This window comes from Chiloscyllium punctatum, chromosome 42, assembly GCF_047496795.1.
Source record: "Chiloscyllium punctatum isolate Juve2018m chromosome 42, sChiPun1.3, whole genome shotgun sequence".
Classification (NCBI taxonomy): Eukaryota; Metazoa; Chordata; class Chondrichthyes; order Orectolobiformes; family Hemiscylliidae; genus Chiloscyllium; species Chiloscyllium punctatum.
In genome coordinates, this window is record NC_092780.1 from 54,252,655 (window position 1) to 54,273,791 (window position 21,137).

Sequence of the window (21,137 nt, forward strand, 5' to 3'; positions counted from 1 at the left end):
TCCTGCCCACAGTGAGCCCCCTCTCCATAGCCAGGTGGGCCACCCACTCTTTCTTTAGGAAGAATACTGCCTTCCCGTACATCCTGGCTACAGCAACTATGGCCAGTGGGCCGACTCACACTAACCATGGCCTTACTGCAGGCCTCAATCGTCATGTCCAGGTGGTGGGTAGGCCTTGACAACGGGGCGTTTGGTGAGGTGCTGAAGGTGGTCGGGGTTGTAGCTGGGGCTGGTCTAAGGCAGCGGCTATCCTGGTGTAGGTACGGCTGGGGCCTGCTGTGCTTGGTCTCTCCATGAGTTTTGCTGTGTGATCCTAGGTTTTCTTCCTCTGTGTGAGCCTCAGGCAATGGTAATCTTGAGACTAGGAGGCTGAGGCAGTCGTACAGGCAGTCCAGAGTCCCAGTGGGCCCTAGTGACAGCAGAGGATTTGGGGCGAGGCAGCAACAATGTAGGTAGGCCTGGGTGTGTCTGTGGCCCAGGTATCAGCAGCAGTCTCAGGAACAGATAGATCCCAGCCAGCAGCAGAAGTAGGCCTGGGTGCAGGTGGGACCCAGCCAGCAGCAGCAGAAAGGGGCCCCAATGAAATGCAGTAGATGCAGGCCTGGGCGTGGGTGAGGCCCAGGCAAGGTCCAGGCCCCATTAGTGGGAGCAGGCCCAAACTAGTAGCAGCAATGATAGTAATAGCTGCCTGTGCAGCTGAGTACTGCTTCAAATAAGCAAAAAAAGAGAAAAAGCCAGAAAACAACCACCCACCCACAAAATAAACTCCTCCTTACTGCAAAGGAGCCAACAACAAAAATCAGTCTCCTCTTCTCTTGAAAGAGCAGAGTCCTTCCCTTCTCTCTCACACACTGGTCCAGCTTCCTCAGAGCCAGCTCAGAGAACAGAACCTCTGACCCTCCTGTTTAACTGCGGTAGTGTTTATTTTCCCCAGCGCGCACATTCTGTGCAGGTCAGTCCCTTGGTTATTTTTTCCCCCTGGGTTATTTTTCTGTGAACTTTCAGGTTCACACAACAGCCTACCCACCCTCCAGCTCTCGGGGTGACCTATGAACCTTCCGGCTCTCAATGAGGCCGACTAGACTCATGGACACAAGACAGTGCAGGTGCTAAACACAACAGGCAACATGAGTCAATTATCAACCACCAAACAGGAGTCCTTCCTGGTACAGAGTCCATTCCTAGGATCGGAGACTGTTCCAGTATAGAATACCTTGTCAGAAATGGGGTCCACTCCTGAAGGCAGCAAATGCACATCCCACAGCACACAGGTGTTCAGTCTCCATGGAGTCCTGGCCCAGCCTTGGAGAACTGGGCCCACTTACAGGAACATAATATACTGTAAAGGTGCAGTTAACTCACAGGGTGTGGTCCACTCCTGAAGGAAAGGTCTTCCCCCAAACTCCAGGATACAGCAAGTACTCACCTCCCAACACACACACGTGTTCAGTCTTGAGGCCCAGTCCCAGGGCTAGGCCTCCCCACAGGAACAGCTCCTCTGCTCAGATGTATTTTCTCACAAGGGCTCAGTCCAAACACCAAAAAGAAAAGTGAAAAACAAACAAAAAAACCAAGAAAACTAGAGGGCAAGGGCTAAGCCCTGCCACACAATCACATTTTTCTCTTTTACTTTGAGAAAAGGACAGAGTAAGACAGGCTGTAACCAGCCAGTGCCACAACAATCCCCTAATGAGGCCTGAGTTACACCTGAAACACTGGCTGTGTGGATCAGGCAGTTTAGAAATCAGTCCTCGATTTTTAAAAACAGAGTTTACAAAACTGGCTTTGTAAACCAGCCAGTTCATGAATCGGGCTTACCCCAAAAATCACAGTAACCAAGCAGAGATCTTCTCAACACAGGGTAATGTGGAGTCAAACAGTGCAGGGATTAAATCAAAACGGAGGGGGAAATGATGCACTCCACTGCCTGCGGCGCCCACCTCTCCCTGAACGACTCCAGGGTGTCGGTGGACACCGCGTGCTCCTTCTCCAAGGACACCCGGGCCCTAACGTAACCCCGGAAGAGGGGCAGGCAGTCGGCCCTAACGACCCCCTCCACGGCCCGCTGCCTGGACCTGTTGATGGCCAGTTTGGCCAGGCCCAGGAGCAGACCCACGAGGAGGTCCTCGGACCTGCCCTCCCTCCTCCGTACCGGGTGCCCGAAGATCAGGAGCGTGGGACTGAAGTGCAGCCAGAAACAGAGGAGAAGGTTTTTAAGAAAATCAAAAAGGGAGTGCAGACGCCCACACCCAATATATACATGGTCCACGGACTCCACAGCGCCACAGAACAAGCAGTTGGGCTGGGAGTCCGTGAACCACCGCAATCTGCGGTTGCAGGGGACTGCTGCGTGCAGCACCCTCCACTCCAGATCCCCGTGAGAAAGGGGGAGGACTCCCGCGTAGAGAGCCCTCCACTGGGGATCCCCACCGCCCGGTGGCAAATGGGCACGCCAAGGCGTGTCCGGACGGTGGATGAGGGAGAAGAGGTGGACGGTGTGCAGCAGCAGTCGATACAGGGCCCTCCTTTTTATATCCCTTAAGGGGACAAAATTAAAATTCCGGAGGCGGCTCAGGTTGTGGGGCACAGGCTCCCGCGGGAAGTACGGGACCTTGGGGCCAATGTGAAATTCCGTCCGGGCCGGGGTGAGCGCGGACGGGATCCCACCGCACACCTGAGCGTCCTCCAACCGGTGCACTACGTCGGGTCCGAGCACCGCCGTTTTAAGGCGTCGGATGGCGGTGGCCACGTACCGGACGTCTACCGCTGCCCTGCTCGCTATGTCCTGCGGCAGCGTCCAGCCCAGGCCCCCGGCACCCAGCACGTCCCCGACCCTGGTCGCCCTCGCCGCCACGGCCCTCCCCTCCGACAGCCACTCGAACCCGCGAGTACGGAGGTGCGGATTCCTGAGCAACGGCTCCCTGACGACAGCCGCTACTCCAGCCGGAGGGTAGGCGCGACGCGATTCGACCATGTTCCAGACAGTGATCAGGTCCTGGTAAAAGACAGGCAGCACCTTGAGGGCGACCTCCAAACCGTCACGGTCGACGAACAGGAGCTGCGTGTCGTAGTTGAGGTTACGCACCTGGCGGAAAAAATACGTCGCCAGGGCGCACCACCTAGGAGGAGGCTCGACGTAAAGGTATCGCCGTAAGGTCTGAAGGCGGAACGTCGTGACCTGGGTGCGGACGCACACCAGCGACTGACCGCCCTCCTCGATAGGGAGACTCAGGACCTGCGCGGCGACCCAGTGCATCTTTTTGTCCCAGAAGAAGTCGACCAACGTTCTCTGGATGTCAGCGACAAAGCCAGGAGGAGGGACCAAAGTGACCAGCCGGTACCACAGCATGGCGGCCACCAGCTGGTTTATGACCAGCACTCGACTCCTGTAAGATAGCACTCGGAGCAGTCCTGTCCAGCGGCCTAGGCGAGCCGAGACTTTGGCCTCCAGCTCCTGCCAGTTGGCCGGCCAGGATTCCTCAGCCGGGCTGAGGTAGACCCCCAGGTAGAGGAGATGGGTGGTACTCCAGCTGAACCCCCGTAACTCCTCCGGCAGAGAGTCCACCCGCCACGGGCCGACCAGTAGTCCGGAACACTTGGCCCAGTTGATCCTGGCGGAAGACGCCGCCGAGTACACGGCCTGGCACTCGCGCATCCTCCCCAGGTCAGCCGGGTCGGTGAAAGTGAGGAGCACGTCGTCGGCGTAGGCCGAGAGGACCACCCCCGTGCCCGCGCCGCGCAGAACCAGCCCCGACAACCTCCTCCGCAAGAGGCGCAGGAAAGGCTCCACGCACAGGGAATACAGCTGGCCGGACAGGGGGCAGCCTTGACGCACTCCTCTCCCGAAGCGAAGGGGCGCCGTCAGGGACCCGTTAACTTTAACCAGACACTCTGCGGCGGCGTACAAAAGTCGGATCCGGGCGACGAACCGCGTCCCGAACCCGAACGCCCGCAGAGTCCCGAGCAGGTACTCGTGATCGACCCTGTCGAACGCCTTCTCCTGGTCGAGAGACAGGAAGGCGCTCGGCAGACCAGCCCGTCGACAGAAATGGATCAGGTCCCGGACCAGGTGGACGTTGTCGTGTATCCTCCGGCCCGGGACCGTGTAGGACTGGTCCGGGTGAATCATGTGGGCCAGCACGGAAGCCAGGCGAGATGACAACATCCTGGCGAAGATTTTGTAATCTGTGCTGAGGAGGGAGACCGGACGCCAGTTCTTTTTTTTTTTTCTTTTTTTTTTCCCTTTTTTTTTTTACCCCCACACTTGTTTTTATTCCCCAGCACCCATGGTGTGTGCGCAGGTGTAAAACACAGTGAAGGACACAAAGTATACGAATCTTTATTCAATTTCCACCACCAGGAAGATAGGAAAAACACCCGAGTGGCCAGTGACAAGCACCGCCCTCATCTCCTAGTTATTTTTTCTTTTTTTTTTCTAGCAGCAGTGGTAGTGGTGGTGGAAGTCCTGGGGAGGGGCCCCAAGGCAAGCCCCAGGCAGCAGCAGGGAGGCAGGCCCCAAGCAGCAACAGGAACAGTCCTTGCACAGTCACAAGATGGTCCAATCTCTCCAGCAGGGAAGGAAACACACAAGTGGCCAGTCACAACTCCAGGGTGTCAGTGGACACCCGCGTGCTCCTTCTCCAAGGACACCCGGGAAACTCTTCTGGTTATTTTTTTTTTTTTTATTTTTTTTTTTATTTTTTTATTTTTAACCCCCACACTACCGCCTAAGTGCGGTAGTGCTTATTTTTATTCCCCAGCACCCATGGTGTGTGTGTGCAGGTGTGAGACACAGTGAAAAGACACAAAGTGCACGAATCTTTATTCAATTTCCACCACCAGGAAGATAGGAAAGACACCCGAGTGGCCAGTGACAAGCACCGCCCTCATCTCCTTGTTGTTTTTTTTTTTTTTTTTTTTTTCCCCTTTTTTTTTGTTAAATTTTTTTTCCTCTTTTTTTTTTTGTTTTTTTTTCATCCCCCACACTACTGCCTAACCGCGGTAGTGCTTATTTATCTCCTAGTTATTTTTGTTAACCAGGGCCTCCTGATTGGCCTGGGCTTGAAGACCCCAATCAAGGACCTTGTAGGACATAAAGCACCTCACCCTCCCCAGGGGACTGGGTCAGCTCCTCTTGTACCTTTTTCCTGTGACGTGTCCACCCCAGCTCCGGTCCCTCTGATGCAGACTCTGACACGGCCCGTACCGGACTGTAGTTCCTCTCCTTGTATCTGGAGCATCTCGAGAGGTTCCTCCTCCTTCCAGCGGTAATGGTATCGAGGCTGCATCCATCTTGGCCCCTGAGGTTTCCTCGACACCAGCCAGAGGGGAGAGCCCATGGTTTCTGACAGGCCTTCTGGTTGTTGACAGGGGCCTAGTATGTTTTGCTCCTGCCCTGTTTGTGAGGGAACAGCTTTCAGGTGACCCACGTGTTGGTTCAGGACTGCCTCACTTTCCCCAAACTTTGTAAGTCACGGGACCTGACCTCACGTCGACCTCACCTCGTACCCGTACAGAGCCGTTTCCATGGTTCTGACACCAAACATCATCCCCTCAATGAAATGGTCTCCCTCGCTTCGAGGAGGCATGTGGCTGGCATTGGTGATCCTGCTGCTGTTTCACCCCAACAACCCTCCCCCAGTTTGGGGAAATATCAGGTTTAACCTGGTGCAGTGTCTGCTCCCCATCACCAACTCTGCTGGAACTATCCTGTTGTTGTGTCTGGGCTGGGCCCAGAATCGATCAGGAACCAGGACTGTTTGGTATCACGTGACGCAGTAGGCTGCTGCTTTAAGCCTGCCTTCAAGATTTGGAACAGTCTTTCCACCAGATCATTGGACGATGGTTGCCATGGAGCTGTCCTTATGAGGAAAATGGCATTTTCCCATAATGTGAGAATTTCCTGATGTCAATGATGCTCCATGGTCTATGACTGATACTTCCCGGACTCTCTGTATCGTGAGCAATGCTTACAGCTTCTCCATCATTCTCATCACGGAGTTCGCTGAATAAACATTCAGCGCGTCCAACTACTTAGTTCCTGGTCATTGTCAACGCCCATTGTGCTCATGGAAGGACCTGCATAGTCGATGTGTAACCGAGCCATTCCCACAAATGTGGGAGCTCAGCTGGTGGTAATTTTTATCCTTGGCACTCTGGGCACTGCCCACCAATGCAGCTGTTAGCATCCAATCCCGGCCACCAGACATAATTCCTTGTTTGTATCTTCATCTTGGAAACCCCTGGATGACCCTGGTGGGGTTCAGTCAGTATCTGGTGATGACCTTTACTCGGACAATCCCACTTGCTCCACATAGTAATCTGCCGTCCTCGACGGTGATCTGGTCTTGCTGGGATCGGAAAGGTTTCAATCCTGGTTGTGATGGCCCTTCTCCTTCCCCCATTCCCACCAGCTGTTTGTTTCACCAGGACAGGATCTTTGTGCCCACAGTCGGATATTGTCAGGAGTGACCGCAAGGGTGTCCAGGATGTTTTATACCAGAACGGACCCTTCCATGGGAACTGGGAGACCATTTACCCAAACAGTGTTTTTAATGCCATCTGATTTGGATGTTGCTTAGCCATTGAATTATCCCAACCCACGTGGAGGGGGCTTTGCAAGGTGGGCACTCTCCTGGGTACCAGCCTACAAGTTTGTTACTCAGGTCAGACCTTGTGGGACCCTTTGCTGTCTTGAGTCCACACACCAGCAGCAACTACAATGGCTGTCTGAGCCAGATCCTGAAGGACTCTTCAGCCATTTGGCCGAGGCTGGGCTTTTTTGTGAGGTCCTGCTGAGGTCTGGCCTTCGGGCCCTCTGTTCAGGACATGCCCAGCTTGAGGCGGATTGACTACACTCAAATGGTGCTGCCCAAGCTCAGTCTGACAGGTGAGTGTCCCCTTCCATTGGGATGGCCCGACAGCTCCCATGATGCACTTACTGCAGTTTCTAATGACAAAGCCAGGTGTAGTAGCTGTTTGAAGTCCAGTTGGGCTTCAGCCGGTAGATCCTTCTGTGTGGTTATGTCATTAATCCCACATCCCCACGTACTGACTAACAGTGGGAAAGCTGGCTCCACCCCCTTGTCTCCCATGCCTCAGATCGGTCTCTCAGCATCTCCTTCAGTATTAACCCAAAACCACATGCCTCTGCCAGTCGTCTCAACCTCGTCAAAGATCTCGACTGATTCCCCGGTCCTCCAACAGCTGAAGAAAACCAATGGCATCTTAGGAGTAGAGATGGTTTGTGGTCGTAATATTCCTTAAGCAACTGTAATTCTCGGAAGGTTCTGGTATCTGGTGACTCTGGGAACATTTAAACCCCTTGTGACTGAAAATGCTGTGGGTCTGCAAGCATTCCGAAGGATTGCTCATTGCTTTTCACCTGCCCCAGTGTCAGTTGCCCAGAAAAAATATTGCATTCTTTGTGCATGCTGGGCCCAGTCTTCGACAGCAGGATCTCCCATGGCCACAGAAATGACTGCGCCGATGTTTGAATTTTCTGATCCTCAGAGTTCTTACCGTCTCTGGAAGTGAGTTTTTAAATTCCAGAATAATTTCTCTCCGATCCCTGTGTCTCTTTTCTATCTTTAATGCCCTCCCCTACCTATGGACATTGTTATGTTTAGTTCTTTCAAACCGGATACATATCTGACCTGGTTCCTTTGTTGCTGACCTGCTGCCTCTGTTTCTGAAATCCATTTGTAGCCACTCGAGAGCCTGTTTACCATCTTCACAATCTCTTCACACCCCCACCTGACAGCACTGCAAACACCTCACTCGCCCCACCTACCAACTACCATTGGGGGGGAACGACCATTACCCCCACAGTCTCTGGCCCAGTCATCTGCCTCACCGGTTATTCAAAATAATTCAAAAAGGCTTTGACGTCTTTATTGTTGAATTTTGGTAATTTGGAAATAATAGCCTGTCTGCTAATCCTGAAAGTTTCTCTTTATTTCCATCTTTCTAAACTTCCTCGGCAAATTTGGGAAGTCTGTTCAAACCCAGAACGTTTTTGCAATGTTAAAAGCCATTTTCCCCAGCTTTTGATTTGACCAACCACAAGTAACCAAAACTAACCGTTTCTTTCCACCGAAGATTTATTTTAAGGTCTCAGTCAGTAATCCCCAAGTCTGGTTGAATCGATCCAACTCCATCCCAATCTGGGACCTGAGCCCCCAGACCCTGTCACCATGTCCCCCTTGATTTACTTGGACAGAGTACACTGGCTGTGACCAGCCAGCTCCGAGTCAGGTTCCTGAACTGAGGAGATTCTCAATCCCCGGGTAATCCTGGTCAGCCAGGAGTCCACCAGATTCACCTGGTCCCAATCACTACACGGGGTGGGGGGTGGGCAGTCACTGTGACTGTCACCCACACAGCTCTTTCCAGGGGGGAGCCCTGGGTTCAGAGGGGTGCTGCCAACTTCCTTGTGACCATGACTGGGTTTGGAGTGCCCTACAGTCGTGGGCAAAGTCTCCAATTCAACAGCATGGGGTAGGTCCAGAGGAAGGGGGTGGGTGGAGGCAGGTGAGGTCTATATCAGGGGCTTTGTGGTATATTCCTGCCCCTTCTCCCATTCCTGCCAGTTGGAGGGGTGAGCGGTAGGAAGCCTGGACCACACTTACACTTACTTTCCTGGATGGCGGTTGTCAAGTCCCTCCCTCCTACAGCGATCAATTTGTGGATGACCCATAATTCCACAGACCCCTCCCTCCCCCTCTCTGAGGTAATGGGAGACAAAGCTGTGGACCCAGCTTCTGCCTTTGTGGGTTAGTGTGGTGTGGGTCATATCCCTGAAATCACAGACATATTGGACAGATTCTCCAGGCAAAGCTGCTGGAGTGTTCGCCTGGTTGGCTGCATTTGTCTAGGGCCTCGATGGGTCTGCCTCATCTTGCCTGATGGCAGGAGGACCTCCGTTCCTGGTGTCAAGGGTGTCCCTCCTGATTTGCTGGTTCTCAGGGTGGGTCTGAGTGGCCTGCTGGCCTGAGGCATGTGACCCTCAGTGTCCAATCAGTGTGTGACGGCCTGGAGACCTGTTTTCATCAAATAACAGACATGGGTCTTTCCTTCTGGGTACATGGGTCAGGGGGTGGGTGCTGGGGGCATAGTCACCCTGGGGAAAGATGTTGGGGCTCCCTGTCTGTGGGGCAGAGGTGGATCAGGTGAGGCTGGGTCAGTGTTGAACCTCTCACTTATCTCCATGGGGAGGTAGAACCCCAAAGGTGCCCGTTTAGCCCGTTCTGGGCTGAGACTGGTTTCTCCTGGGGCCTGGATTTGTTCCTGGGACTTTGTTCTGTGTTAGGGTCAGATGTGTATCGCTCCATGTTACAGACCTGGAGGAGACCGGTACAGTCCCTTGGAGCTGACTGTAATGTTGTTTCAATCTGTCAATGTAGAGTAAGGCTGTCTCCTGGTCCCCAGTGACCCTCCCCTCACTAGAATAAACATTTCCAAATGGTGGCTGGAACTGTTCCACATGGATCAAGCTTTCCTGTCACTTTCAGTCTTGTTGCTTTGTTGAAGAGCTTGAGCCTGTCATTCTGCTCTGTTCTAGAGTGGAGTTGATTTCAGGAATGCCTGGATCCCATGCTGCCTTCCCCTGGGGAGTCTGTCCCAGCTGCAGGCAGCAGCAATCACTGGGATAAGCTTTATAGCTTTTTTCCCCACTTCCCAATGGGCTTCTCCCCACAGCTCCTGGACCAGGGAACCTTCACCCCAACGCCAGGCTGACTCCCTGGCACATGCTGCCCCTTTGGGCCATTTCACACAGATATTGCTTCAGGGTGTCCTGCTGTTTGTGCCATTGGGATCCCTTGTCATTTTAACAGATTTATGTCGTCCTTTAATCAATCCGGTTAAAAGGAAAATGAGGATCCGGTGAAGTCCCCCGGCCCGTGCTTTGCCTGTCCCAGTTTAAGGCTCCATGGGTGGTCAGTGCCAGTGTTTCTCATGTTCAGTTTATACCCTGGCCTTCACGGGGGGCAGCTGCTCTCTTCAAGACCAGCTCAGGCTGAACGTGCAAGATACCGGCAAGGAAGGCAGTTCAGGTTAAAAGGACGTAAAGGGTCACGTTGTACTGAAGCCAAAATGTTATCTGGAACGGGGGGAGGTCTCAAAGACCCTGTGGACACCTTAACCAATGTACACAGTATTAACTTCCCCAGGCACCATGGGGTGTGCTCGGAAGGGGCTACACTGCACCAGTCTACAGACAGGGAACCAGGTCACAACTTTATTTGAACAAAGGTTTAGAGTTCACCTTCAGACTGTTAAGTATTTATTTTGAACGATCTTATTCTTTAGAAACTGAAGCTCCTTCCCAGATACTGGTAGCTGGTCTGTCGAGTGTTTGTTCATCAGGAAGGGCTGAATTGCCCTTTCACACATCCTCATGTGTTCTGATGCCTCTAGTTGGCAATTGTCTGGGCTGAGATCTTGTAATGACTTTTCTGAGGCTGAATTGTCTTTTGTCTTGGTTCACGTATTCCCAGCATGCTTTGTATTTTGGCCAGTTTTGATGCCCTGTTTATTCCAGTTGCTGTGCCCATATTTCCAGCCTCCCTTCCTGACGGGTTTTATTTCCAGTATCTGCAGTCTTTTTAGTGTCTAACCAAGTTTGTTCCACTGTGAAGTCTCTTCAAAGTATGCCCACTTTGAAGAAGTTCTCTCCCAAGAAGGGTTACCCCCTGAAACTTAGACTCCCCCAGACACTACCTGGCTCGATGTGTTCTTCCAGCCTCCTGCCTGTCTGTTTTATTTCACTTGAGCAGTTAAAGGCGGCTGCAATGGCAGCATCCCATAAACACATCCTTTTGCAAAGGCAGTTGAGTCATACAGTTCTTACACCGCTGTTAGGAACCAGACCAAACCCCTCGAACATACATTGTGAAGATACACTAGCCCCCAAATGGCCAACCTGCCAGACTTGAAGCAAAACAAACTTTATTCATTCTCCATTGTTCAAATGTAACAAAAGAAACCAGAAAGTGGAGTACATAATTCCATTGCAAAACTTAACACTATAATTTTAATTAATAAACTGTAACTGTTCCAATATAGTAACATCACATACTTGTGACAGGCAAATTCAGTAAAAGAGATGATCTCATGTACAATGCTCCCAGTCCAGGAGGAAAAAAAAAGCATTGGGCGATGGAAAGATGAACTGCAGCTTCCAAGCTCAGCTTCAAGACCCCAACAACAACTGCGACGGAGGAACTGAACTTAACAATCCTGGCTGTGGGGGAGCTTGACCCCACCCATTCAGGCTGCTTCTATTGTTCCAAACTTTGTAAAACCAACCTAGACCTCAAGTTATTTATTGTCACACCTCACCACTTTTTAAACAAAAAAACCTCATCCATTCACAAAGATGGCTTCATTTGTTGAAAGCCTTCAGCTTTAGGCTGTTAGTAGACCACAATAAATACACCCTGACTACAACTGTGCGGACATTCACCATTACAGACCATTTTGTCAGTTTTCTCCTGGTACTGAACACCTCCATCTCTCTCAAAGCTGCAGCAATACATCAGTATTTATGTTCTCTTGTCCTGCCATGTGTATAATCTTCAAACTGGCTGCAATAATAAGCTCCATTTAAACAATCTGGAATTTTTGCCCTTAACCCTTGAAAGTTTTCGGGATAAATTATGATCAGTGTGTATACAATTATCTCTAACACCTTACTGACAATGAAAATGTTGAAATGTTGCAACACCAACTCTAAGCTCAAGGTCTCCTCAATCGTGGAATATTTATTTTGATAATTCAATTTGATTGCATTTTTTCCATAAATCTATCTTATTGTCGTCTTGCAAGAAGACAGCACCGACACCCACATCACTCTCATTGATAGCCACCTTGAATGACTTTGTGCCTGACACTGAGGCAGTGGTGAGCACAGCTTTCAGGATGTCAAATACCTTCTGCCTGTCTGTCTTCATCCACTGAAAGTTTATGCACTTCAAGTCCGTCAATGAAGCAGCCACATTGTCATCAGAAGGTTGTACGGTATTTTAACAATCAGACAGTCGCAGGAATCATGGTACTTCTCTCTTTGGAATTTAAAGCTCCCCAAAAACCTTTGTTTTCACATCCCATGGGCGATGTGTGTGTTCGATCACATGGCCCAGGAATGTGACTTGTGCTTTTGTGAATTCACTCTTCACCGAGTTTATCACCAAGCCTGCTGCCCGAAGGCAATAAAATAATTCTCATCGATGCTTCAAATGGAAAAAAAAAATGTTGAAGTTCATCAGAAATCAATGATTTTGGACAGACTCTCCCACCACAGTCCCTCCTCTTGATCCTGAACGAAGGTATGATGGATCACAAAATAGAAGACCAATCTCTGTCCGGTGGGTCTACAACCATTCAGACTCTAATAAAGCACAATATATACATAACCAACTGGAGTGTTACAGATGGCATGAGAAAGGTACATGGAACTCAGATCAGAAACTGGAATAAATAAGGTATCAGAAACATGAGCAAATACAAAACAAGAGGAAACTACAATGGCCACATAAATTCATAAAGTCATTAACAATAAAAGAAATTCAAACCGTATTCGTGCACAAGGGTGGCTAAGATTCACTCGCCTGATCAAACAACAAATGAAATGGCAAAGCCAAACAAGTTCTAAAATCAAACCAATTTCTAACAAAAAATTTCAGAACTGGGAACTTGAAAGTGAAGAAACGTTATAAAACCGGGGAATACTTTATACATTGGAAAATGGAAAATGGGAATATCGAGCAAATGTTTTAAATCTCAAAATTCGCTAAGAAAACAAATATTACAGAACATTGTATGCACAATGGTAACGAAGACTGATTTTAATTGGGTTTAATCAAATATCGACAAGGTTTCAATAGGCTGGGGGAGACCGGAAGTGGACAGAGGTCTCCAAATTCAGTTTGACAGTTTGTTCTTCCACTGGGTAAATGTAACAGTGAGGACTGGTGATGTACACTGGGCTCACCAGAGTCAGTAACACACACGGTTATCACTGTCAGGAAGGCAGACACAGGGATGGATTTGTATGTTGGAGCCCCAGTCCCAGAAATCCTCCCACCAAGTCATTACTCGAGTCTCCTTTACCTGTTCATTGGTATCATGGGCCTGCTGTATCGCCTTGGTGATGGTTCTATGGGCTGTGTCCAACCGGGCTTGAATCTGCTGTGACTCCTCTGGCAGGGGCAGGAGACCGGGATTATACTTCACTGGGTATTCCTCCACCGTTTGCTGGAGTTTCTCACTCCCATGGAATTCCACCCTGTCCCTTTTGTGTCTATTTATCAGCTGAGTTTGGCAGGGATGTGGGGCCTAATACAGAGGGTGGTGGTGGTGCTGACATTGCATTGGGCTGTCCCATAGTGATAAGGGCGAGGGGAGGTTGGGGCAGTATCCCCCCCTCCCCTGTAGGCCCCCCCACAGTTATGTTGGTGTCCAGATTGCGAACCTTTCTGGGGCAATTCAAGATGATGTTTGTCTTGAAGCCACGCAGCGTGTGTGAGTTTGAATAAATTGGGTACAGGCCTGTTATCACAGGATTAGTTTGGTGCTCTTTGTCCAAAGTGGTGCCTATGAACCTCCTGTTCTTCTCTACTGCGTACTGTGTAGGATGTTGTCATCTCCGATCCATAGATCCTCATGAATCATGCCTGTGTTTACTGCCTCAGGCACCTTTAGTCTAATTCTGTCGTGTGTCATTATTAGGAATCCTAACACCATCCCTAATGCTTTCCCAGGAGTCCCTTTACAGTCTCCGTTGAGCCAGACTCTGGTCAGTTGCCTCAGTTGGCAGTCTGATCATTTGGAGTGTTTCTTTCCCTTAAATAATGATTCAATCTGTTCATTGCTGCTCCAGGATGGACCCTGTCCCTGTCTATCCCCCACTGTCCATGTTTGCTGCACAGGGTCCAGTTCTGTTCCATGCTGTCACCTTCCAATTCCCCTCATCATCTGGTTTCTCGTTTGGGAATCTCCTTCCAGCCCGGCTAATTTCATACTCACCATGTGAATGGATCGTGTCCTTTCCGAGTTTTATCGTCGCTTGTTGATGTAGGTGTACCCCTATCGAGCTAACCACAGCCAGATGATCTTAAAGGGAACGGGATAAAATATTGTAAACCAGAATCACTGATTAAAGCGAGGAATGAGCTGGGCTTTTCAACCGTGCGGTTATATTCCCGCTCATCATTTGTTGTGTGTTTAGTGCACTTTAATTAAATTACACCTGTATTACCCACCACCCTTAATTAGTGAATTAAAATAATTTACTTTTATTATTAAAACATTAAAATGTTAAACACTAAATAAAATTTAACCTATGACCCCAATTAAAATTAATCTAAAATTAAACATTTAAATATTCTAATGTTGTTAAATTATGTCAAATACAGAATCCTATGAGTCAATAAAAATCCTTAAAAGCTCAAGCGTTAAAGATAAAACTAGATTCGTGATGTTTTGAACAAAGGTTTTAAATTTCTCGATCCCCAAGGTCTTTCATTAGTTCATTGTTCTTCTCAAACCATTTTCCTCGGGATCCCGTCATGAATCCATAAAAGGATACTCTTGTTCCTTTCGTGAGGGCAATAGTTTCACTCTCTAGATGTTTATATTTTTCTTTCTTTTCCTCCCAAGCCTGTTCATGTGAGTTAGGTTACATGTTCATTCTGATTGTTACGTCTACCATCAAAATGTGATTTTCCTTTTTAAAGACTAATTCCGGGATCCATAATTTCCCATTTTTGTCTTTCGTGCGTGGTTCCATATATGTTACCCATTCTCTCATCTTAACAAACTTTGTTAATTCTTGCGCTATTCTATTGTCTCTTAATTCTCACATTTTACGTAGGGACACTATCCTGAAATGTGCGCGATTGTGGCTGAGGTCTCATTACAATAGTGACAATTGATGTCAAATGGCCCTCCATAGGTTAACGACACCCTTGTAGGATATAAATGTGTTTGTAATAAAAAAGAGTTTATTACTTTGGATGTCTTCGTATGCTGAATTTTTGTCAACCAATTATTGGAGCTGGTATTGTTCTTGAAGTGAAGGGTGTCCCCCCCTTGACAGGGCAAGGCCATCCATTTCTGATGTTCTATATTCCTCCAGTTGGTATAGTTCTTGTTACTAAACTCTTCGATACCATTGTTCTCCTCATCAGTAAGAACCATTTCTTCCAATTGCCCATTTATATTTGGATTCCAGATTTCCTTTAACGTTTCAATTTACTAAATTTTGTCATTTATACGAGAACCCTCGAATGAAAATGAGGCATGATCTGTATAACTTTTCGTATTTCCTTTAAAATGGCAATTGGAATAACTGTAGATAGTTTATTCAGCGCAAGGCCTCCCTCGCGTCCTAGTATATAAAAACCCATCTGCGATAGATTGTGGGAGATGTAATAATTCTTTAACCGCACTTTCAATTATATTATCAAGTCTATTAAGATAAATTAGTGATGCTTCTGATAAAATTAATAATAATAAAGTCTAGGGATAAAATATACTTTCAAGAGTTCCAATTTCTGTACGGGTATTAAGAGATCTTTTAAGATTATCGATCCAGTCTCCGAGCAGGTCTTCCCAATGCGATTGGCTTATCCCAATCCACGGATCAATTTTTGCACCTAGGTATTTATCGGCACTTCCAGGATCTATAAACTGTATCTCTCCCTCACTAAATTTCCAGTTGGCCCTATTATTATAAATAAATGTTTTATTTTTAGAAGCAAAGTAAAATCCTTTAGTTTTTCTTACGTTAACCTCCATGCCAGTATTATTGCAAAATCTATGTCAGTTTTAAATTGTAAGCCATTCCTTCGTAGGATTGGCTGATAAATGCTGTATCATCACAAACGCTAGGGTTACACAATAATAACTCTCCCTATCCTGACCTAAAGATATTCCTTTTTAACCATTTTCAATAGTGTTTATGAGGGAGTCCGTAACTTTATTAAAAAGAATCCGTGACAAGGAGTCATCCTGTTTAACTCCTTTTAAAACTTTGATCAAAGATTTTTTGGAATTAAAACCTTCAATTCTAGTAAAATTATTGTATAAACTTATTAATTTAATAAAATCTGGAGGAATTTGAATTCTTTTAAGGGCGTTAATTATCAATTTGTGCCCAAAAGTATCAAGGCTTTGGCCAGGTCGACAAATACCACAGCTAAGTCAATTTTCTTTTCCTTAGCTCCATTGATAATGTTCTCAAGTATTTTGATGTTTTCTTCACAACCTGCGACCCCTGCCAAAAAAACCTTGCTTGCCGTTTATTTAAATTTATTACTTAACCTATTTGCTATAATTTTAGTAAAAATTCTCAGCAAAATTGGGCCTATTGTGATGGGTCTGTAACTATTAATATCCTTTAAACCGACCTCATCATTGACTTTAGGGATTAATACAGTTCTGCTTATCTTTAATACATCTGGGATACTGCCTATTTTAAGTCAGATTGTATAAATTCTGGGGATTACCGTATTATCTTTGTTAAATATTTTAATCCCATCTGAGTGTCATTGATCCTACCCGGCCGTGGTTTTAACATCCATCACCTTTAAGGCCTGATTGACGTCTTCCACCGTGACTGGGCTGGTCAGAATATCTCACAGACCCCACAAGTTGACCTTTATACTTGGCAAAGTCTCTTAAGTAACTTTTATCATTAGGAATAGACAATCTATTTTAAAAATGATCTTCTAGCTCCTCCTTGCTGAGTGGGCATTGACATTTGGATGGAGCTCCCATCATAGTTCTAGCTCGGTACTGTCTTTTATTTTTGTATAAAACCTGAATCTCTTTAATTTTCCTTCTTTCCTACTATATCTTCTCTTAGCATTGTTTAATCTTGTATTATCTCTTTGTCTAATATCCTGATGCTTAACAATTAAATCCTTTTTATGATTTATTACTCTCACTAATCTGTTATGAAATTTGGCCACTTAGATTTACATTGGAATAGGTTATCTACTTCATTCCTACTTTCATTACTGTTACATTTGGGATAGTGACAAGTGACTGAGTGGTAACTACCCTCCCAGCCGCATTGACTACACTTAACTCTTTGTGCTTTTATCCCCTGACACTGATTTAAGAGTTTTCTAAACAGTCCTGTTGTATTATAAATGTTGTTACAAAATTTACAAATGAAATTATTTATCAGGTACTCTATTAATATTTCTATTTCATCTTTCTTGGTAACATTTCTCTCTCTATTGCTCTCTGATTCTGATTCTGACTAAAATTAAAGAACCCTTTAAAATTAGAATTAAAAATTGTCCAACTATTAAAAGAACTAGATTCTAGAGGGGCCTTCTCTATGAATCCTTTAATTCGATCATGACATTTCTCGGCACTTTCACTGTCTCCCTCATGCCTGCCTGAGGGCAGTCGTACTGGAGTAACAATTATGGTCTCTTCCGTTTGCGTAGAAACGGATAGTTGAGTCCTTATTTGGCTAATGCATTTGGCACGCGGTGCTGCCAATAGCAATCATGTGCTTCACAGGAGGCTCCCAAGCACTGAGGATGTCACATAGACAGGGGACAAAACGTCTGCAACACAAATTCCCAGCTCGGCGAACAGAACCACAATATCGATGGGACACTGGGAAGCATAGTGTTTGAATTTGGGGGGAGGGGGAGCACCATTCGGGCAGTTGGGTTCTTGCTAAATTCACCACCTTAGATACCAATTCATGGGGATGGTATCATGCAGGACTTTTCCGATTAGTTTTAAACTAGTCTGCTTTGTGAACCGGATAGTTTAAACTAATTCAGCAGGGGGATGGGAATCGAAATTGTAGTTCCAGTGTCCAAGAGGTTGAGAGCAGTGAGGTCAGAAATAAGGTTTCAAGGTCACAAGAGTGTACCAACAGGCAGGAAGGTGGTTTGACGTGTGTCTACTTCAACACCAGGAGCATCTGGGATAAGGTGGGTGAACTTGCAGCATGGGTTGGTACTTGGTATTTCAATGTTGTGGCCATTTCACAGACATGGATAGAGCAGGGACAGGAATGGTTGTTGCAGGTTCTGGGGTTTAGATGTTTGGGTAAGAGTAGAGAAGATGGTAAAAGAGGGGGTGGTGTGACATTGTTAGTCAAGACCAGTATTACTGTTGCAGAGAGGATGTTTGATGAGGACTCCACTATTGAGGTCGTACAGGCTGAGGTTAGAAACAGGAGAGGTCACCCTAGTGGAGTTTTCTATGGGTGTCTGAATAGTTCCAAAGATGTAGAGGCAAGGATTATAAAACTGGTTCTGGATAGGACTGAGGGTAACATAGTAGTTGTTATGGGAGATTTTAACTTTCCAAATATTGACTGGAAATACTATAGGAGAAAGTGAGGACTGCAGATGCTGGAGATCGGAGCTGAAAATGTGTTGCTGGAAAAGCGCAGCTTCCAAGGAGCAGGAGAATGATGGAGATCGGCGTGGGGGCGGGGTTAGGTGTGGTGACAGAGATCGGTGTGGGGGCGGGGTTAGGTGTGGTGACGGAGATCGGCGCGGGGGCGGGGTTAGGTGATGTGATGGAGATCGGTGTGGGGGCGCGGTTAGGAGTGGTGACAGAGATCGGCGTGGGGGGCGGGGTTAGGAGTGGTGACGGAGATCGGCGTGGGGCGGGGTTAGGTGTGGTGACGGAGATCGGCGCGGGGCGGGGTTAGGTGTGGTGATGGAGATCGGTGTGGTCATTGTGCAGGTGAGTGATGTCACTGGGGGTGGAAGTTGCTGCGGCGACGGCAGAAACGGTGTTGTTCCCGATAACCGTGGACCCTCCTGAAGAAGGGCTCATGCCCGAAATGTTGATTCTCCTGCTTCTTGGATGCTGGCTGACCTGCTGTGCTTTTCCAGCAACACATTTTCAGCTCTGGAAATACTATAGTTTGAGTACTTTAGATGGGTCAGTTTTTGTCCAATTTGTTCAGGAAGGTTTCTTGACCCAGTATGTAAACAGACCAACAAGGGGCGAGGCCACACTGGATTTGATACTGGGTAATGAACCCAGTCAGGTGTTAGATTTGAAGGTAGGTTAGCACTTTGGTGATGGTGACCACAATTCGATTATGCTTACTTGAACGATAGAGAGGGATGAGTATATACAGCATCAGGGGACAGTCTCTAGTGACGTCCTCAAGGGAGGGCCGCACCAGGACGGACAGGAACACGGTGCAGTGGAGAAGTAACCACCAACTCCACATGATTTTTATGGAGTGCCCTCAGGGACGGGGTGTGGGGGGGGTGTGGATGCGAGGACCGGTGGGACACATAGTCATGGGGCGAGTGAGGCTAATACTGGAGTGAAATTACTGGCCAATAGACAGACCCAACTGGCCTCATCAGGAAATACAGGAATCTGAGAGTTCCCACAATGGGTCTCCCGAAGAGATTCACTGCAAGACAAGGATTGGATCATAGCACCAATTTCCTCAGGTTGATGCGTGGACTTAATAGAGACAGTGACATGGGGCACCAAGGTGGGACCCAATGTGAACAAAGCTGATTGGACAGTATCAAGCTGGACGGAAGCATCTAGGTCCACAGGACTGAAATAAACTCACCCATTCTACTCTAGTGACCTGACTGGCCTAACCAAGGGGGTCATGAGGCTTGCATATCAATCAGGGACTAGAGAGTGGGTAAAAAGGTCTGTGCGATGGGTAATTACAGGAGAGCGGGGTGTCAGGAGACGATGATGGATAAAGCTGAAACAGGGATTGGTGCTTCCTTCTAAATCCACTATCAGGGGGTACAGGAGAGGTTCATGGGGTTGTTCTGTAGTTGCCAGCACTACAACAGTGCCTGTGTGACAGGGTGAGAGCACTGCAACAGCAAACTCAGGGCCTACACCACAGAGTGATCAGGGAGCTCCAAGAACAGGCCCTGATCAGACCAGTGGATCGAAGCACCAAGTTTAGACAGGACTTGGTGACCCACCAGGGAAACAGCTGGATTCTTGGCAATGACAAATGTCTCCTGGACCTGGAGCTGACCTATCTGAATGGGAGCAGGTTGGGAGAACGATTCCACAATGTGAATTCCGGGTATACTGACAGTGGAGACACACGGGGTGGACAGATAAAATAGTCATGCCTGAGTCAACTGAAACCTTACCACGCCTCCCCTGAGCATCAATTTCTGTTATTGGGTCTTTGAGGGGAGAAGAAGATAGCTGGATCAAGGCAGCTGGACCGGAAACCCCTCATGGCACCCTGAGTGTGTCGTCTGGAAGGGGCCCATGAGTGTAAACGCTGGGGGATGGACAGAGGGCTGGAGTCCTGTGGATGCAGGAGGAGGAGCCAACTGCAGCCGACAGTCTCTAGCCCAATGGCCTTCTGAGCACACTGACACTATCCTTGGACCAGTACACTCCCTGCCTCCCCATCGAAATGAGCTGGGTAATATCTTCAGGGACTTTAAACATGGAACGGAGAATATGGAACATTACAGCACAGTACAGGCCCTTCAGCCCTCGATGTTGCACCGACCTGTGGAACTGATCTGAGGCCTATCTAACCGACACTATTCCATTTTCATCCAAATATTTATCCAATGACCATGTAAACGCCCTTAAAGTTCTCAAGTCTTTTCCTGTTGTAGGCCAGGCATTTCATGCCCTGACTGCTCTCCGAGTAAAGAACCTCCCTCTGACATCTGTCCTTTCTCTATCACCCCTCAGTTTAAAGCTATCTCCCCTCCCACTAGCCATCACCATCCGAGGAAAAAGGCTCTCACTATCCACCTTATCGAACCTTCTGATTATCTTGCATGCCGCTATTAAGTCACCTCTTAACCTTATCACTCACAAAAACAGCCTCAAGTCCCTCAGCATTTCCTCATAAGATCTTCCCTCCAGACCAGGCAACATCCTGGTAAATGTCCTCTGCACCCTTCCCAAAGTTTCCTCATCGTTCTGATAACACGGTGACCCGAACTGTATGCAATTCTCCAATTGCAGCCACACCAGAATTTTTACCAGCTGCACCATGACCTCCAGGCTCCAAAACCCAATCTCTCGGTCAATAAAACCACTCTATACTTTGTATACAACCCTATCAATGTGGGTGGCAACTTTCAGGAATCTACATACATGGGACACTGAGGTCT

The 21,137-nt window shown here is 47.9% G+C and overlaps 1 protein-coding gene across 1 annotated transcript in view; it reads right to left on the bottom strand.

Annotated features, from left to right (window-relative positions):
- Nucleotides 1–409: 409 nt before the first annotated feature.
- Nucleotides 410–21,137, bottom strand: part of LOC140465571 (probable G-protein coupled receptor 139) — a 41,776-nt gene continuing 21,048 nt past the window's right edge. Inside the window, exon 3 of the mRNA XM_072561114.1 lies at nucleotides 410–706. Within this exon, the coding sequence (XP_072417215.1) occupies nucleotides 410–706 (297 nt within the window). The remainder of the gene's footprint in view (nucleotides 707–21,137) is intronic.